Below are 20033 nucleotides of genomic sequence, written 5' to 3' on the forward strand. Positions count from 1 at the left end.
AATAAAAGCTGCATATTAAAATATAGCAACACCAGAAATGTGACTCTGAAGAGAGAACCCTCAGATTCAAAGGAAAAGGCCACACAGTATACTAGGCAGCAGCTTTTTTAATTTGAACACTTCTTAAGGACACACCTCCAGTACAGTTAACAAATGGTTATACCTGAAATCTGAAATACAGATTTCAGAGCGGAACTCAGGCTCCACGGTTGCAAGGCCACCGCTGGCTCACTTCCATGACAGGCATGTATTACCTTTCAGAGCTGAGTTGGACTGTGCTGTGTCCCCGTACATGTCACTGATGGGTGTGAGGTGCACATGTAGGATCTCAAATGGAGAAACAGAGCTTGGTATACAGTATATGGTTTTGTCCTTTAGCTTTAATATTTTTATACCTGCCAAATATGAGTTCCGAAAGGTAATACTATACCTGCCTAGAAATGGCTAAGTGACTGCCGATGAAAAGCCACATGGTAAGGTAGGTTACAGGTAAGGGGTAAAATCAGGTTAGACATGCGTGGGAACATGTGTACATGGACTGAATACAAGCACAGGAACACTTGTGAAACCCGACCTTTTCGTTTGTCTTGGAGGGCTAAACACTGCCTTCCAAATCAGTTTCCCATTTATACAGAAAACCCAGTTTAAAGAGGTGTTTCATACCAGAAAGAGATTGTTAACAAAACCTAGTCTGTTTTTTAGCAGATTTTTCTCCAAAAAGTGGGTTCCAACAATTTGCATCTGCAACTGTAAAGACGCTCACACTTTCCTAATCATGATTTTATTGGCCCAGAACCATCTTATGGAGAAAAACATGAGCAAGGTGCCCAGTCTCAGCCTAGCAGTTCCCTGGGAGCTGTAGTTCAGTTCATTCAGGAAGATTATGAATTATCCACCTTGATTTACTACAGTGCCAGTTTTAATAACCTAAAACAAATGAGCTTGGAGTTTATCCAAGGAACTGATCTTATACTTACATAATTTAAAGTGATTGCATTTTTGGAATTAATAAAAATTCCCTGTAATTCAATGAGAAAACATGTTTCCTTTAAAGGAAATCAAGTACCCCATTCTACAAAAGGACTTTAAACCAATTAAAATGTTTCAGGCATGCAGGCCTATAGCACTATTTCCATAATTAGTATTTACTTTCAAATTCATAATCATGAATGTAAGACTACAGCAGTAGCCCAAGGAATGAGGTATGTAGGCCATATCTTGTCTTATGGAAGACAGAAATAAAGATCTTTAGGGCTAGTTCATTATGACTTCATTTATAACAAAGACAATTCAAGTTGTAGGTTTACTTGAGCCAGAAAATCTACCTAATCCACTTAATTCCCACATAGTTCCTTCACACCACCAAATCACAAAAAGTACTTGAAAATAAGAGTTTTACTCTTGAACCACCTGTATGATGAATTATTGATAAAACAGCATAGCCTTCCACTGGCTAACAGTACTTGCAGGTAAACAGTGAACACACATCCATTCTTGTGCTTTCTGCAACACTTCATAAGGCTACGGCAAAGACAACCTGTCCACTGACGCTTTCTCCACACAGGAACGGAATTTAACCTCATAGAAATGACAAAGCAGATTTCCAAACTGATGAACTAGGTGGGTTTCCCCAACTTCACCATAAGCATCATCACACTCCAGGTCTAAAATACAAAAGAAAAATACAAAACAGGTATCTGCCAAACCTAGTTATCACCATTTTTGTATCTGACACTTTTGAAACAAATAGTACTCAAATCCACTGATTCAAGTTGAAAATAAAATAAGCAGCAGACTTATACATTTATACTAGGTGTTGTCAGACATAGCTTGTTTTATTAATGTTTCTTCCACTGATCCAATAACTAAAAGTTTTCAAGAGTAGATGGTGTGGGTTCAGCTTGACCCTGGTACCTGTGGGTCCACGAAATTTACCAGGTAGCAGAAAAAGTGCTTCCAAACAGTTTCTTGTGCTTTTCCTTTAACCTCAACTTCCAATACATATAGCCCCAGCCAAGTTTTCAAATTCTCTTAATTCAGTTCCAACTGAATTGATTTTGTTTGCCACCGTCTTATGGTTCTCAGGCAAGTTTCAGTAGCATTTAAGGTCCACCAACACAAGATAAAATGGTTTAAAAAAAATACACTGAGCTAGGAAATACAGTCACTAGCCAATGGCCTGCTCTCAAACTTCATATTTTAATATAAAATATTCATACCGCATACTACACCTGTCTGCTAGCTGAATACTGTTTACTGATGAACTCTAGACAACAGGAAAAAAAATTCTCTTTTCCAACATCTATGAACAGGAAATGTCATTTCAAACACTATTAGAAGGGTGCTTTAGGGCAGGGAAATGTCGGATAAGGCAGGCAAGGAAACAGCACTTTCTCCGTCACCAAGTCTGATCCCACACTCGCTGGAATCCAGTCTGGAGTCTGGTTAGTGTTCCCGTCTGAAAGGTCTTTTTGCTGCAAATTACCCTGGCTGTTTGCTGTTCCTGTGCTGCACAGTCTCCTCCCACTAGAATTAAACATTGCTCCAGTCTTCCTTTTTGTGTGTGTGACTTCTTCAGTTAAGAGTTAAATAATAATTAATGTTGCTCTAAAGATGAGTTAAAAACCCGAAGTGCAGGCTAGAGTCCTGCCATGAGGGTGTCATGTCTCGGGGAGCTGGTTAATGTCTGTCAGTTTGGTGTCATTCAGAATTGCCCGGATTCTCTCCAAGGAGTCCGCCTGTCGGATCCGCTCTAATTGCACCTAGAGAAATAACGCAGTGACATAAGTGCGGGTGGCTCTTGCTTGACTTTCTGGTTTACTGTGACTGGTTGAGCTGAAATGGAGACTAACTCAACCAGAGACAAGTCACTTCAAAGGCGGCAGCAAGAACAAGTAAATTCAAGACAATTCCTGGGAGGGAGGTTCAAGAGGGAGGGGACATATGTATACCTATGGCTGATTCATGTTGATGTTGGAGGAAACCAATACAATACTGTAAAGCAACTATCCTTCAATTAAAAATAAGTTTTAAAAAGATTAAAAACAAACTAAGAAATAATTCCCCACAGCTGCTGTGTAACAGACCCAGTGTAAGGCACTGGGACCATGGAGATGAGTGGGACCTGATCCCTGAGAAGCCATAGTTCAGTTGAGGGAACAAACAAGCTTTACAGAATTTCAGCACAATATACTAAACATGCCTGGGGACTCAAAGAGGGTTCCACGGGGAGGAAAAAGCTAATAAGCAGGGCCTTGGAAGAAGGAACAAGGGGGCAATGAGACAAGGGTGCTTCCAGAGGGAACACCATGTTGGGTGCAAGGAACCACAAGTAGTTTTTAAAAATTATAACAGTATAAAATGTAAGGTGTAGAGAGAGAGGCCTGGTTGAGAAAAGTCTTACATGCCATGTAAGGGCTTTACACACCACCCTTAAGGGCAGCAAGGAGGAAAAAAAGGGGTATGTGTGAGGGACAATGGAGGGACAGGTTTCCAGCTGAAATGACCAGGCAGGAATATGGGGCAGGGGCAGCCATAGTCTCTAGTCTAAGTTTTGTCAGAGGTTGAGTCAGGGATTAGAAAATTCTCCTGGACGCCAAGAACCCCGAAAGTGCCTCCTCGGTGTTCCATCTAGGGGTTTCCCAAATGCCTCACCTGAAGGGTCTGAGAAAGCTTTACGAAATCTCTCTGCACTTGTTCACTGACGTCTAGTTCAGTCTGCAACCTCTGAGCTTTGTTCTTCTCTTCAAACATTAGTTGTTCGACAGTAACCTAAAAAATACAAGTTTTGAATGAGGATTAATGCTGGAAAGCCACAGATGAGTCACTCAGGGAACCCGGGCAGCTCTTGTTTCCTACTGCAAGAGAGAAAAAATGGTGCCTGTAACCCTTTAAGATGGTGTTGCTGCTGCTGCTGCTAAGTCGCTTCAGTCGTGTCCTTCTCTGTGCGACCCCATAGACGGCAGCCCACCAGGCTCCCCCATCGCTGGGATTCTCCAGGCAAGAACACTGGAGTGGGTTGCCATTTCCTTCTCCAATGCATGAAAGGGAAAAGTCAAAGTGAAGTCGCTCAGTCGTATCCGACTCTTAGCAACCCCATGGACTGCAGCCTACCAGGCTCCTCCATCCATGGGATTTTCCAGGCAAGGGTACTGGAGTGGGGTGCCATTGCCTTCTCTGTAAGATGGTGTTAGTCTCCCTTTATTTCTGTCTTCACAAGGCAAGGGTGCAAGCTGCTTAAACTACCTGCTCTAGATCCTAAAGTGAATCAAGTATTAGAGCCAAATTAAAATGAAAGTGCAGGCCCCACCTCTCACCCCCAGCAGCCCACTGATAATGATTAATCATCAAAAATTAGCTGCTGTTAAGATCAACAGCTATCATAGCAACAGGGAAAGAAACTTTAGGGCTTTTCTCTGATAATCACGACAGTTAAGCATCTGCCAGGAAAATCCTCTGAGTCAGCCTTAGGCAGCCCTGCTATCTCCAGTCTTCCTGACAGAAACTCCATCAGGACCCGTGCGTGTGAGCCTTTCTAAAATCAAAGGACTATCAAAAAATAATATTTTTACATTTAAAGGTCAGATCACAGCCCCCCTGAAAGCAAACTTCCCCCACAATTAGCCACATGCACTTTTATTCTAACAGGACTAATCAGAATGTGGGCAGCAAATATGATTCAGTGCACCATTGGATAAAATCAATCAAATGGAATGGCACTTCCAGAGCAGTGTCTCTGGCTTCAATGGTGCCAAGTCTGGTTCACGGCCTTCAGCCAGCGGGGTCTGTGACAGAGACCCGCAAAGCTGGCAGTGTGCAGAGACCTAACCCAGCTCTGAAGAGAGAAATCCATTTTCTCCCTGAAGCGGAGAATCACCAGCTCTCAGAAGGGGACTCTATCAAAGGAGCAGGGCTTTTTTTTAAACAGGGAAGATGTGCTCCTACATCCTTTACATTGCTGTGGGTTTTTAAAACATTATTTATTTATTAGGCTGGGCCAGGTCTTAGCTGTGGCATGCAAACTCCTAGCTGTGGCAGGTCGGATCTAGATCCCTGACCAGACATCGAACCTGGACCCCCTGCATTGGGAGCACAGTCTTAGCCACTGAACCACCAGGAAGTCCCTGTTTGTTTTTTTTTAAGGAAACTACCAACAACAATGTTTCACCTTAGCAGCAGTTTCTTTCTTCAGCTGTTCTTCCAATGTCATTTTCATCTCCTGAAGACTCTCAAGCTGTTGAGACTTCTCTCTCAATGTGGACTCCAACTGTAAAATTAAGAAGGAAAAAGCTGAAACACAGAAGCTCCCTGCAGGTGACAGCACGCCTGCCAGAGGAGCCCGCAGCCTGAAGAACTGCACCCAGTGCTCGTCTTCCTAGGCCTTGGATACTGGCTGTGCTTGGAATCTTCTCCTTACCCTCTGATATCTGTGGATTTTCAATCTATTCTTCAAGACCTATTGTTTCTTTTATTAAACGTTTATTAGGTACCTCCTATGTGCTGCAGGACAGACAGACGTGTAACTTAACTGTGGCATATGACCATGGATGAAGAAGCACTTAACTCTGCCAGAAAAGTTGGCAAGGGCTTCCCTGAAGAGATGACATCTGACCCTTAAAGGGGTTGTAAAGGGGAGAAGGTGGAGAGAGACTCCAAAAGGAGGGAGTTGACACATAAAAATAATGAGTTAAGGAACTGAGCTGAGTTCTTGCTACCTCACAGCACAGGGTGCTGGCCCTGGAGGCTGAGGCCCAAGAGGCAGTGGTGAAGCTGGGGAGCCCAACTGGGCTAAGGGAACTACTGAAGGGTTTTAAACCAGACTGGCTCACAGTCAAGTTTATAATCTTTAAAGATCACCTTGGTTTCAATACAAAAATGAATTGGAAATGGATACATTTTGGAGTCAGGGAAAGAAGTTAGGCTGTTACGATGAGTCAGGTGAGCACTGACGTCAATCCAAACAGTGGGAGTGGGACAGACAGACACACTGGGACACTGGTGACTCCTGCCAGCACAACCTTGACAGCACAGGGGGGCCGAAGCCAGATGGCAGGGGGTGGAGGAATGACTGGGAGGTCAGGTAGTGGAGATGACTCTTTCAAGAACTCTGGGCATAAAAGGAAGAAGAAAGATTGGTAGCTGGAGAAAGAAGTGCAATTCAAAGAGAAACCTCCCCTCTTTACTAGGAGGCATCTGAGCGTGGTTATGCAAAATGGAAAAAACCAATTAACACATAGAAGTTCAAGGCCCACAGTAAAAGGAAGATAGCGAAGATGCCAGGAAAAGACGTGAGTGGTTCAGTCAAAGCACATGTGCAGTGACAGAAGACTGGTCAGAATCAGGTCATCACCCTTTATGATGCAAGAAAAGAGAAGACTGGGAGGAAAAAGGCAAACATGTTACTGCAGAGGCAAGAGCTGAAGATGGTCCTGCTTATGATAGGGGTACAAGGCCATCATGAGGTGAGGTGAGTGGTGACTGAACAGCCACTGCAGGGAACAGAAGGGAACAACTAAGAACAGACGAAAAGCTACTGAGCAACACGTGGCACCAGGAGCAGGCATGTTACTCCTTCCAGTGGTCCAAGAGCCAGAGAAGGTGGACACCAGGATTAGTCCGGGGTTGGGCATAGCGAGTAAGGTCAGCAGAAGGACAAGGTACGAGGGGGCTTGCAGGCCCTGGGGGAGACTAGCTAAAGAGACAAGCCCTGTCAGATGCCACTTAGAAGCAAAGAAAGCAAAGTCATGAGGAAGCTGCTAAAACCAGAAGAAAAGGAAAAGTTCAAGGAACTGAATGTCTGAATGAGGTTCTCAGACAAACCTATAGGATAAAGGGCTAGAAAGATGGTAGACTGGGGTCAGGAGATACGAGCCTGAAGTGAGACTTCAGAAGTGGGGCAAAGTGCAGGCAGGAGTGTGGGAAGGAAGGGCTGGGTGGAGGTAAAGGTCACTGACTCAAGGAATTATGAGGCCAATGAGCTGAATGGGGTCATTTACCAAAAGGTGTTCATGATGTCTAAGAGACGGAGACTAAGCCAGGTGGAAAACATCACCTCCTGTTTGTAACAGACTTCATACATATTTCCATGGTAGCTTTAAGTATGTATCATGTCAAGACCATGCCTTGGGTGGTCCAGTAGCTAAGACTCCATGCTCCCAATACAGGGGGCCAAGGATCGATCCCTGTTCAGGGAATTAGACCTCACATGCCACAACTAAGACCCAGCGCAGTCACTTAAACCAGCCAAATAAATATCCTTTAAAGAAAAGACCATGCCTTGCCTGTCTTCCCACCGCAGTGGAAGCTCCAGACTAAGTCACATCTCAGTCTTCCCTGTATCTCTTCCTGCCAACACAGAGCAGGCTCTCACCAAATGGTCTCTACTGTCATCAGCCACTATATTCCATCATATTCTACTATACTTTTCCTGGGTGTTCCTTGAAGGCAGGGACTATGTTCTAACTATACTTTATACCTTGAGTCTAACACAGTAGGACTCAATAAATACCTACTAGCTGCTGACAGAATCAATTTGAAACTTGTGAAACTCACCTGTCCTTTTTCTACTTTTATTCTTTCTAATTCAGCTTTTAGGCTAGAGATGGAAGCTAGGAGGAAAAAAGGAGACATGTTAGCATTTACTGATTATTTTGCATTTAAATCTTAAAATGCCCTTTTGTACCACAGCTCAATCTCACAACAAAACGAGTCAAATGTACTGAACACAGTCAGTAGGGTGGTGGGGGGGGACCAACATCCTCTTCTCACAGTTATCCCCAACCAATCAGTGTAACATTCAAGCTCATGTCAAAGTCAGAGCGCACACAAATGAACACCATGGCATAAACTATCTCTGCCTCAAATACCGACACTTCACGATGTGGTGGGGTGGGGCGGGGTAACCCTGGCAGAAGTCTGTTAACACTTCTAAGTTCTGAAGGAACTGCCACCTATCGTCTCACAAGCTCCAGTGTCTGGGTTCAAGTCCTGAGTTCCCTGTCTATTTAGTAACTGCCAGAGAGGCCACCAGAGCTCCTAAAAAGATGAGTTTGGGTTTGTTTTTTTTTAAACTCCTTATCAGGGGCTATATCAGAACATGTGGGAAAAGGGATTGAGTCCTTACTTAGTTCCTTCCTATACTTTTTGTTTTCTACATTCCAAGACTATGTACTACTTCTTATAACCAGAGAAAAGTTTTATTTAGTGCCTCCAATTCTAAACTACATCACTTTTATCTTCACCTATTTCTTCTTTGCAGTTTTCTATTTCTAGCTGCAGAGTTTCTTCAAGGTTTTCTTTTAAACACTGTTCTGCTTGAATCTGCTCTTTCAGGAAAAGTATTTCAGCCTTCAGCTTCTCTTCCATGTGATCCGCTGCTGTCCGCACATTAACGATATTCTCACGGTATTTTAATACCAACTCCCGGAGTGCCTGGATCCAAGAAACAAATAGTTATTGGGTTTTTAAGGGTGAAAGAAAATAAACAAAAAAAGCTAAAGATTTTCTGCAACCAGAACTTCAGATATTATTTTAATTCAAAACTTAGGACTTTGAACCCAACCCATTATGGGCTTCAAGAGGCAGGTGTCATGCCATGTTAATATTCAGTATGTTATAGAAATAAGATAACATTGCCAAGCAAAAAATGTATATTGTGAACTACATATTTTTCCCTCAAAACTGTTTCATAAATGTAAAAATTAAAATGTTGGATGATTTACAATGTGGGGTTCACTATGAATAGCTTAGACACTTCCACTATTATCTGCTTAAATTTGAGAGGAGTTAGTGAATGAGGACCAAAAAGACTGAAACTCAGTAACAAGTGTAAACTCCAAAATGACAAAATATACTTATTTATTTGTTCATTCAAATAAACACTTGTTGAACATCTACCACAAAGGCAAAGTACTGTTAGGTCTGAGGCAAGTATGCAATGAGAGGCTTTCTAAGGTGTAATAAATTTTCTGTAATAAATTCAGTTTAAGTCTTATTTTACTTTTTCCCTAAATTGTAGTTGTCTTCTTCTAAAAACCCTCCCAATTATATCCTAAAGCAACCCTACAGTAAAAACTGGGCTTCTTAGATAACTACCAAATGTATATAAATAATAAATATAAAATAAAATAATTAAATATATAAATATATAAATAATAAAAGAACAGCAGGAAAAAAAGTAATTGAAAATCTGTATCAAGAAAAATTTCATTAAGATTTATTAAAGAATCAAGCTTTACAGGCTAGAATGGTTATAACCTTCAAGGATTCTTGGCATTTCTTAAAAATCTAGGTATTAAAAGTCTCTATAGAACATGGAAGAGAGGAATCTTTCCTGCCAAGAGAAAAGTTTGACAAGGAAAGTGGAATACTGACAGCAAAAGTAGACAGGTCCTCAAAACTTTCTCCCTGATGATATCAGTCACCAGTTCAGAAAGGATAGAGAGCTCTTCAGAGTGTCAGTAACCTGAGCTGAGACCACAGGTTGGGGGAGGGCAGGGAAAGGAGAGGGAGACAGCAAGGAGCTAAAAGGAAGGGCAGGCAATGGAGCCTGTGTAAATAAGTAAATAAGAACAAAATATAAGTCATGTTAACATCTATACAGGAAAACAGGATGAGGTCCAAACAGTAGGGGATGAATCTATAGGGCAGGATTAGGAAACATTGTTACTTACAAAGCTATAAATCTCTGTAATGTCTGACTTTTTAAAATTTAACAATTATAAATTTCTTAAAAAAAAAAAGACCAAAAGATATTACAAGAAATATTTTTCTATTTTGAGAGTTGCTTTATGAAATCTCATCTTTGCCTATTTGATTTATGTTTACTTGGGTTTAGCCCAAGATGATATTTTTCATATATTGAAAGATTTTTAAACATGAATATAAAGGCTGGAAAAAGTTGAGATAGTTATGAATGTCTCAAGAAACTTCAGGCCTCGCAGCCCTGATTCACACAACCACAAAAGAATGGAAGTGATCAAGTGTTATAAAAGTTACCAGAAGAAAGAAGGAGTGTGCTGTATCCTAAGTGCTATATAGAAAACCTAACATCACAAGGAGCCAGCATGGAGACCCCCTTCAAGTATTTCATTTCTGGTGCATTCTCAATTATCCTGCAAGAATAATAGAGACCTTCAATTTGGCAAAGGATTCTTAGATACAGCATTGAAAGCATAAGCCAACAGAAGAAAAGGAGAGATAAACTGGACTTTATCAAAATTAAAAACTTTTATGTTTCAAAGGACACCATCAAGAAAATGAAAAAGACAATCCATAAAATGGGAGAAAACACTTGTAACTCATTTTATTTACCTGATAAGGTACTTATATCTAGAATTTATAAAGAATTCTTATAACTCAAAAAAATAAAAGGCAAACAACCCAATTTTAGAGTAAGCAAAGGATCTTAAAACAGGTATTTCTCCAAGGAAGATATAAAAATGCCCAATAAACATATGAAAAGATGCTCAATAACCATTAGGGAAATGCAAATTAGGGAAATGGAAATCAAAACTACAATGAGACACCATTTCACACCCTCCAGGATGGTGATAATCACAAAGCGAGATAACAATGATTATTAGTGAGAATGTGGAGAAATGACCCAGAAGATCCACTCCTAGGTTTAAACCCAAGAGAAATGAAAACATATGTCCACACCAAAACCTATACGTGAATGTTTATGGCAACATATTCATAGTCCAAAGTGGAAACAACCCAAATGTCCATTAGTAGACAAAGGGATAAACAAAACAGCCATATAGTAGAGTATTATTTGGTCATAAAAATGAATGAAATACTGGTAACATGTTATATGACATTAATGAACCTTGAAAACAAAAAGATATATGAAAGAAGCCAGACACAAAAGACCACAAATTATATGATTCCATTCATACGAAAGAAAGGACAATCTATAGACGAAAGTAGATCAGTTGTTGCTTAAGGCTTGAGGAGGAAGGGTTGAATAAAAGGTAAGGGGATTCTCTTTGAGGTTATGAATATGTACTAAAAATGACTGTGGTGATGGCTACACATCTGAGAATATATTTTAAAACATTGAATTGTACACTTTTAACAGGTAAATTATTTGGTAAGTGAATTATATCTCAGTAAAATCTGTTTTTTTTTTTTTGGCCACATTTCCAGTTGCATCCATGTGGCTGCAAATGGCATTATTTTGTTCTTTTTTATGGCTATTTTCCATTGTATATTATGTACCACATTGTCTTTATCCATTCTTCGGTAGGTGGACATTTGGGTAGTTCCCACGTCTTGGCTATTGTGAATAGCATTGTTATGAACATAGGGGTGCATGTATCTTTTTAAATCACAGTTTTGTCCAAATATATGCCCAAGAGTGAAATTGCTGGATCATGTGAAAACTCAATTTTTAGTTTTCTGAGGAACCTGCATACTGTTCTCCACAGTGGCTGAACCAACTTACATTCCCACCAATAGTGCAGAAGGGTTTCCTTTTCTCCACACCCTCTCTAGCATTTATTTGTAAACTTTTTTAAAAAGAAGAATTTTAGACATTTCAGAAAATGTAGGTGTTTACATTTTTGATCATATAGAAAACAAGTTACCTCCATAGTGTCTGGGAGAATGAAGTCTTCTGCTTGTTGTAATGACACATGCAAGCTATGCTTTCCCTGAAGACTGTCATTATCTTTCTGTAACCTCACCAGTTCTTCTGAAACCTGTTCCCGTGACTGCATCAGCACTGCCTAAAATAGAAACAGACACTAATCACAGCCAGAAAGGTAAATCTTGTCTGCTGATAACTGCACCAGTGAAAAACAAAGGTCAAACGAAATAAGGGCTGAGGATGGAGGGTACATGACAAAGCTCTGTAAGACTCACAGAAAGTAGATCAGAGATTTACTGACTTACAGCCATTACATATATTCAAGGGGATAGGAAATGAAGCAAGTACCTGAGTTCATTCTCCACTGTTTCTACCAAAGGTTTGAAGGTAATGAATTTCTTCCCCCACATCCCTAGGACCAGCATCTCTAGCTCAATGGAAGAGGTTTACATAATTGAGACTTGTATCAAACACAGTGCATATTCCAAGACAACTCCTATCCTCACAGCATGGCATCCCACAGGAAGTAGGGAGAAACAGAAAGCAGTGACTTCATCTTTCATTACACACATACGTGTTCAAGCTCAGGACCACAGTGAGTGGCCCAAGGACCCGAAATATTAGGAAATACAGGGCATTTGAGGAGCTCATTCTTAAAATGGAACGTGTTCTTACTTTTTCTGCTGGCTGACGTATAAAACAATTTTAGGTATTTCCTGTGAATTTATATCAATATAAAAGTCAGTCAGCTAATTTGAGTATAACGTACAATTGCAGATACAACTGCAGATACAATTCTGTAAAAGTATTTCTGATAACTTTTAATACTAACCATTGAACTTAAAACATACACTTAACAAGATTACTCTACCTTCAACATTTGTTTGGCAGCTACTATTCTAACCAAGCGTTTTACTGCCTATGGGAAACAGGGATAACCAACAGACTGCCCTAGAGAAGCTCATGGTGCAGTGGAGGGAAAGACAAGTAAACCCAGAATCACCCAACCATACTTCAGGTGCTGTAACAGACAAGGGTACCGCAGTGATAAAGGGACAAAGGGCATCTAATTAGCAGAGAGGATTCAAGAAGATTTCCCACAGAAGGTGACCACTGCATCCTGAAGGACAACCAGGCTGCTGGTAGGAAGGCAAGGTCATGTAAAAGTTTTGGTTAATTCTACCAGCTCTTATTTATTTCAGACCAGAATGCTGCCTTATGCTTAATTTCAACCCAACAAAACATTAGCACTCTACTACCTTTTGGATATGAAAGAAGGGAAAAAGAGAATATGTTTATATTTGTTTATTACTGTAACGAGGAAAACAAAGATAAACCAAGAATACTTGTAAAATATCATGGATAGGAGTGGGTGGGAACTGAGTGAAAGGATGAGGGAATGGCAGTGAAATTTCTAAGTGGTTACATATGCTTATGGTTCTGATTTATGAACCATGTTGCTTGTTCAGAAAACAAAAGAGTAAATCAAAAAAGAAGAAAATCAAAAATGTAATACACAGCTCCATTTGCTTGTGTTTATATTCAATAGACTGGTTCCAAATAGGTAAAGGAGTACGTCAAGGCTGTGTATTGTCACTCTGCTTGTTTAACTTCTATGCAGAGTACATCATGAGAAACGCTGAGCTGGAAGAAGCACAAGCTGGAATCAAGATTGCTGGGAGAAATATCAATAACCTCAGATATGCAGATGACACCACCCTTATGGCAGAAAGTGAAGAGGAACTAAAAAGCCTCTTGATGAAAGTGAAAAAGGAGAGTGAAAAAATTGGCTTAAAGCTCAACATTCAGAAAACGAAGATCATGGCATCCGGTCCCATCACTTCATGGGAAATAGATGGGGAAACAGTGGAAACAGTGGCTGACTTTATTTTCCTGGGCTCCAGAATCACTGCAGATGGTGACTGCAGCCATGAAATTAAAAGACGCTTACTCCTTGGAAGGACAGTTATGACGAACCTAGACAGCATATTAAAAAGCAGAAACATTACTTTGTCAACAAAGGTCTGTCTAGCCAAGGCTATGGTTTTTCCAGTGGTCATGTATGGATGTGAGAGTTGGACTATAAACAAAGCTGAGCACCAAAGAAGTGATGCTTTTGAACTGTGGTGTTGGAGAAGACTCTTGAGAGTCCCTTGGCCTGCAAGGAGATCCAACCAGTCCATCCTAAAGGAAATCAGTCCTGGGTGTTCATTGGAAGGACTGATGTTGAAGCTGAAACTCCAATACTTTGGCCACCTGATGCGAAGAGCTGACTCATTTGAAAAGACGCTGGGAAAGATTGAGAGCAGGAGGAGAAGGGGACGACAGAGGATGAGATGGCTGGATGGCATCACCGACACAATGGACATGGGTTTGGGTGGACTCCGGGAATTGGTAATGGACAGGGAGGCCCGGCGTGCTGCGGTTCATGGGATTGCAAAGAGTTGGACACGACTGAGCAACTAAACTGAACTGTATTCAAACTGATAACACAACCATAGAAAGAAAAACCAATTCAAGTAATTTTTAAACACAACACCCAGACTATAAATCCTCACCTGGGATACATTCTCAGAGTAAAAAGAACTACAGTTGTTCTTTGGTATCCACCGAGTATTGATTCCAAGACATGCTCCCATACCAAATGTGAGATACTCAACTCACTTACAGCCAGCCCTCTGCATCCACGTATGCGGACCCAATGGATATGGAGGGCCAACAAAGAAATGCTGAACTTCACTTAATAGGTTTGCTGTTGGTAGCAATATTAATGTAATCACTCTAAAACTACTGTGTCCCCATCTTAACCAAGTGATGGAGCTTAATGTCACCAACAACGGAACCACCCATCATTACATGCCTCTTGTTATGAACTTTCCACTGAATCATTTCATCCATGTAGTATTCTTTCCAAACTGTCTGACCATGTGGAAATAATCAAATACACTCTACAAGGCAAATGGTCTGGACTCTTATTAACAATGTTAATGTTGTAAATGCCAAAGGAAAAAAAAGAAGTGGGTGACTATTCTAGATTAAAAGAATAAAGTGACATGACAACAAAGTAACAATATGTGATCTTTGACTGGTTCCTTGATCAAAAAGTAAAAGGAGCACTAAAACAATCAAGGGCTTTGGGGAACAATAGTTACATTTTAAGCACATAGTAACAGTATTGTGATTACCTAGAACAACTTCTTTGTTCTTTGGAGACACATACTGAGACATTTAGGAGTGTCATGATGTCTACAACTTACTTTCAAATGGCTCAGAAAAAAAAAAACAAATACACATGTACATTATATAACATACATATATATGAAAGAGACTGAGTAACAACTGGAAGCACACAAAATGTGGCAAAATATTAACTGGTAAGCCTAAGTGAAGATCTTATGAGTGTTCATTCCATAAACATAAACATCTCTTAGTTTGAAAATTTTCAAAACAGTGGGAGATATCAAGATTCCAACCATTACCGTAGCTACTCTTCTCTGAAGAGGAGAAACTGAGTAATGAAACTTTGCCAGCATTTAACTGTTTTTGAGGTCAGATTATTATTTCATAGTCTCTAATTAATGAAAAGACATGAAACTCTCCAGTCAATGTTGAGAATGAGATGTTCCTCAAAAGACCAGGGCTGGTATTCAGGGGTCAGCTCAAGGCCATTCATATACTGACCCAATGCCCCTCAAAAACAAACAATTACCATACAATCTAGGGTCTGTGTGTTTTCCTGTCATCCCTGGAGGAGATGGACAAGAGGCAACTCTGCAGGATCACTCCAGCAGGACCAGCACTGGTGTAATTTACAAAGGGCCGTCAGATGCAGGGCTCCAACTCTGAGAAAATGGAAGAAAAGGCAAATGGAGCCTGCCTGGGGAGGAGGAGGCCCAAAGCTGGAGAACAATTCTGCAGAGGTTCCAGGCAGTTCTTGTTTGGGAAGCTATCTGTTCCTATTCCTCTCAAAACTGACAGCCTTCTAGAAGTTCTCCATTACTGTAGCAATTATGATGCACTTTTATCATATCATAATGCCTATGAAATTACTGAGGCTTTTTTCTTTTTTTTAATAAGTCAGCTGTCCAGGAAAAGTGCAGTAGCTGCTCAAAAGCTGTACCTCTCCTAGGGCTTTTAGAGGTTAACATTTAACTTGTATTCATAACTGAAAATTAAATGCTGGCCCATAGTTTATTTTGTTTAGATTTCTCAAATCAAAGAAAAGTAAGTTAAATGTGATCATTTTTTTTAATCAAGAGGTAAGTTTAAAAAAAGAATAATCTCTTTACATAATCTTGTTCATTACTAATGTTCTGTAGGCTCTGAAAAACATAACAGGAACCACTTTGGCCAGGAAGATAAAGTCATATCAAAGATTATTTCAAGATAGAATGCACTTAATATGTTGTTGTTAAGTCACCTAAGTCATGTCCTACTCTTTGAGACCCCATGGACTGCAGCATGCCAGGCTCCTCTGTCCTCCATGATCTCTTAGAGTTTACTCAAAATATTTACCATAGTTAATGTTTATTTAACTGTTAACTTACCATCTGTTCCTGAACATCCCTCTTTGCCTGGGAAAACCCCTGCTGTAACTCTTCAAGTAAGATTTCCGATGCTTGGGCTCTTAGGACAAGTGCAGAGATCTTGAAAGAAAAAAAAAAAAAAATCATACACAGAAAATATGGCTATTAGGAATCTGGCTATTCTGAAACTAACTCTACCATCTCCTGCTTAATGTCCAGAATTGATTTTTTTAGTAGTTCATAAAACACCACTCATCTATCATTCAACAAATATGTGTGGACCCACTGTGTACAAACATCTCAGCCTTTCAGATGACACACGGCAGTACCAAAACTCCCCAGGGGTCACCCACTGCCATACATGGACAACGCATTATATGGTCTCTAGACACAGATATTAATCCATGTGACCCAGTTATAAATATTATTCTTAAAAGAGTTAATTAAAAATAAAAAAAAATTTGAAACTGTCCACACACACACAAAAACCCACACAGTTTAAAGGATAAACAAATCTTCTCTGAACTAGCTGCAGTCTTCCAAGATGATGTACTTAAGAGAAGAGATACATGAGAAACTCCCCTGAATTAGTTTAATGTTCCCGATGAGGGGTTTATGTACAAGTTGATGACTTGTATATAAGACTGGTAAAATAAAAATAAATTTGGTTAGACATTTTAAAAATGATTAGTTTCAGAATTCTGTCTCCAGTAGTAACAAAATATGTAATGTGAACCAACCTTCCTGTTGAGAATTAAGAAAACCAGACAAAAATAAGGCAAAAAATAATCACAGAGCCGAGGACCAGAATGAGGACACTTGGAGAACTGGATGCAGCCTCTGCAACAGCTCTTCTCCAGAAGCACGTGCCAATTCCAAAAATAACAGATGCGACACTGAGAAACGGAGCAGAGTGTCTCAGAGCCTCAGGAAGAGGGGCAAAAGTTAAAAGAGTCCAAGACCCACTACACAGGAATCCCTGGTAACACCCTGCACTTTGGATTGGGTCCCCAAAGGGACATACCCAAGAGTATAAGGAAAGAATTTAAAATAATCAACCTTCACAACTTCATATAATCTCAATTCCTGTAAACAAATTAAGGTGATCCATGACTGGATTATTGGTGACCCACAACTAGTTGTCTGCCTCTAAGAAAAATTATTTCATTTCAACAATTTTCATATATAATGTCTAGCACTCAAGTAAGAATTCACAAGAAAAGACTATGATAAAAAAAACAAAAGGAAATGATAGAAAACAAAACAGAAACACATCTACAATGAATCCACATGTTATTAAAAGCAGACTTTAAAATAGCTGTATTTGATCTGTTTAGAAATTTAGCCCCACCAGAGATTTAATGGAAACAATAAAAACAACCAAATGGAAATAATAAACTAAAAAAAGCAATTATCCAAATTATTAAAAATTCAATGAATAAATTTAGATTAGACCTACTGGAAGAGAAAATCAGTGATCTGACGATAATAAAGACAAAAATGATGGGAAATAAAGAAGATTAAAGAAGCCATGTAGATGCAATGCTAACGTCTAACATACAAAAAATATTTGAAGACCGTAACAGTCAATGGAAATAAATGGTAGAGTTAAAATTAACCTATGCAAAAACTCCATAATTTCACACCTACACATACTCAAGAGAAATAAGTCCACATGTCCACTAAAAGACATGTACAAGAATGTTAGAAAGTATGTTCACTCACAATAGTCAAAAACCAGAAACAATCCAAATATCTCTCAACTGTGGAATGGATAAATGAACTATGCTATAATCATGTTACAGAATATACACAGCATTAAAAAACCTAACCACTGATACACAGAACAGTATGGATAAGTCTCACAGACACAATGACCAAACAGACTGGATCCTAAAGGCTACACACCATATGATTCCATTCACATGAAGTCCAAGAACAAGCAATACTAAAAACATAGTGTTAAAAGCTAGAATACTGGCCACCTCTAAATACAGCAGGTAGGGTATTTACTTATTAGTAAAGAACATAAAGGTATTAAAAGTGGTCTATATCTTGATGCAGACGATAATTTATTACCTGGTAAAACTGTCCACAAAATAAAGCTCACCAAATTGTACACTTGAGAGTTATGCACTTTACTGTATCAATAAAAAACAAATTTTTAAAGAGACATATGGTTGAGAAAATTCCAATTATGATGTGAGAACACTGGTTCAGAGACCCAAGATACCCTGTGAACTCCAAACAGCAGAAATATGAAGAAAAATACACTGAGGTATATAGTAGAGTACAATTGTTAACAAAAGACAAAAGAACATTTTTAAAAAGAGCTAGGGAAAAAATGACATTTTTCCTTCAAAGGAGCAATAATAAGACTGATAGCTGACTTCTCATCAGAAACATGGAAGCCAGAAGCAATGGAATAATAACTTCAAAGTGCTGAAAGAAAACAACGTAAGTACTGAGAATTCTACACCTGGCCAGAGTATCCTTCCTGAATGAAGGTGGAAGAAAAAGATACGTCTAATAAACAAAAATATAAGAGAATGGACTTCTGGCACTGTCCAAGAGGGACTAAGCCCACCAAGGCCATTCTCTCCCCTGATTACACCCAAAAATTTCTGGGTAAAATACAAAAAGCAACTACCTGAGGACTCTAAAAACTAAACAAAAGCAGATGAGAAGAACAATTTATACAGCAGTTTACTGCTTATTTGGGGTTTTTTCCTATTTTCTTGCCAGCATGAATCTGAGAGCGGCTCCAACTGTAAAGCAACAAGAGATGCAGCAGCACAGGATAAACAACTGTCTTTCTGACCACAGGGCCAGGACAGGGTCCCTGTGAGCTGAAGAGTACAGTGGTATTGAGAGAGAAAGCTAGAAGAGGATGCCCTAATTCTGTGCGTGAACCAGCACAAGTCTCACACTCACCCCTGAGCTATATACACACAGGGACACAGTCAGAGAAGCACGGCAAAGGCTTTCAACAATGAACTGACATTAGAACTACCTACTACACTAGGCAAGACAGAACTTATGAACTGAACCTAATCTGGATAACAGAACTCAGTCTCACAAAAAAACATTCATACTCTCCAAGATCAATCTAAAAGTACTTGACATAGAAAGAATCAGGAAAATGTGGCCAATTCTCAACAGGAAAGAAAATCAACATATGCCAACCCCATGACAACCTAGATTGGAATTATCAAAGATTTTGAAGTAGCGATTGTAACTATGCTGCCTAGAGTAAAGGTGAATACTCTTGAAATGAATGAAAACATGGTTCTTAGTAGAGAAATAAAAACTAAAAAAAAGTGAAAAACTGACTATCACAGAATCTGGCACAAAAACAGGTGAACAGATTAATTAATTAAAATAGAGTCCTGAAACTGACCCACACATGTATGTTCACTTGATAGCTTACAAAGATGATCTTGCAGAGCAATGATAAAAAGGTAATCTTTCACTAAATGGTACAGGAATGGACTATCCAAATGAAAAAAAAGAATGTATAAAAATTTACCCTTATATATAGCTTATACATAAAACTCACTTCTAGATGGATTTTGGATATAAATGCAGGTAGCTATAAACGATGAAGCTTCTACAAAATATATGAAAATATGTTCATAACCCCAGGATCATGATAAAAATCACTAAATCATAAAGAGAAGGATCAATAAATTTAACTATATTAAAGTTAATAAACTTCTTCAAAAGACATCATTAAAATAACAAAAACATAAGGTACTAGGTAGAAGACATTCAGGACACATCAGCAAAGGTTCTAACAAGATCATGTAAAGAATTCCTAAGAGAAGAACAAGCAAAAAAAAAAAAGAGAGAAAAAAAAAAAAAAGAGAGAGAGAGAGAAACAACCCAATAAAAAAAATAAGACTTGAGAAGTAATT

General features: G+C 39.3%; 1 protein-coding gene across 1 annotated transcript in view; it reads right to left on the minus strand.

Moving 5' to 3' along the window:
• Positions 1–89: 89 nt before the first annotated feature.
• The window catches only part of RABEP1 (rabaptin, RAB GTPase binding effector protein 1), a 96728-nt gene continuing 76784 nt past the window's right edge, over positions 90–20033 (minus strand). The window contains 7 exon segments of the mRNA XM_070389291.1: positions 90–2762; positions 3655–3771; positions 5168–5266; positions 7552–7607; positions 8241–8430; positions 11589–11729; positions 16138–16236. Coding sequence (XP_070245392.1) covers positions 2661–2762; positions 3655–3771; positions 5168–5266; positions 7552–7607; positions 8241–8430; positions 11589–11729; positions 16138–16236 — 804 coding nt within the window. The 3' untranslated portion in view covers positions 90–2660.

This window comes from Bos mutus, chromosome 19, assembly GCF_027580195.1.
Source record: "Bos mutus isolate GX-2022 chromosome 19, NWIPB_WYAK_1.1, whole genome shotgun sequence".
In the NCBI taxonomy this organism is placed as follows: domain Eukaryota; kingdom Metazoa; phylum Chordata; class Mammalia; order Artiodactyla; family Bovidae; genus Bos; species Bos mutus.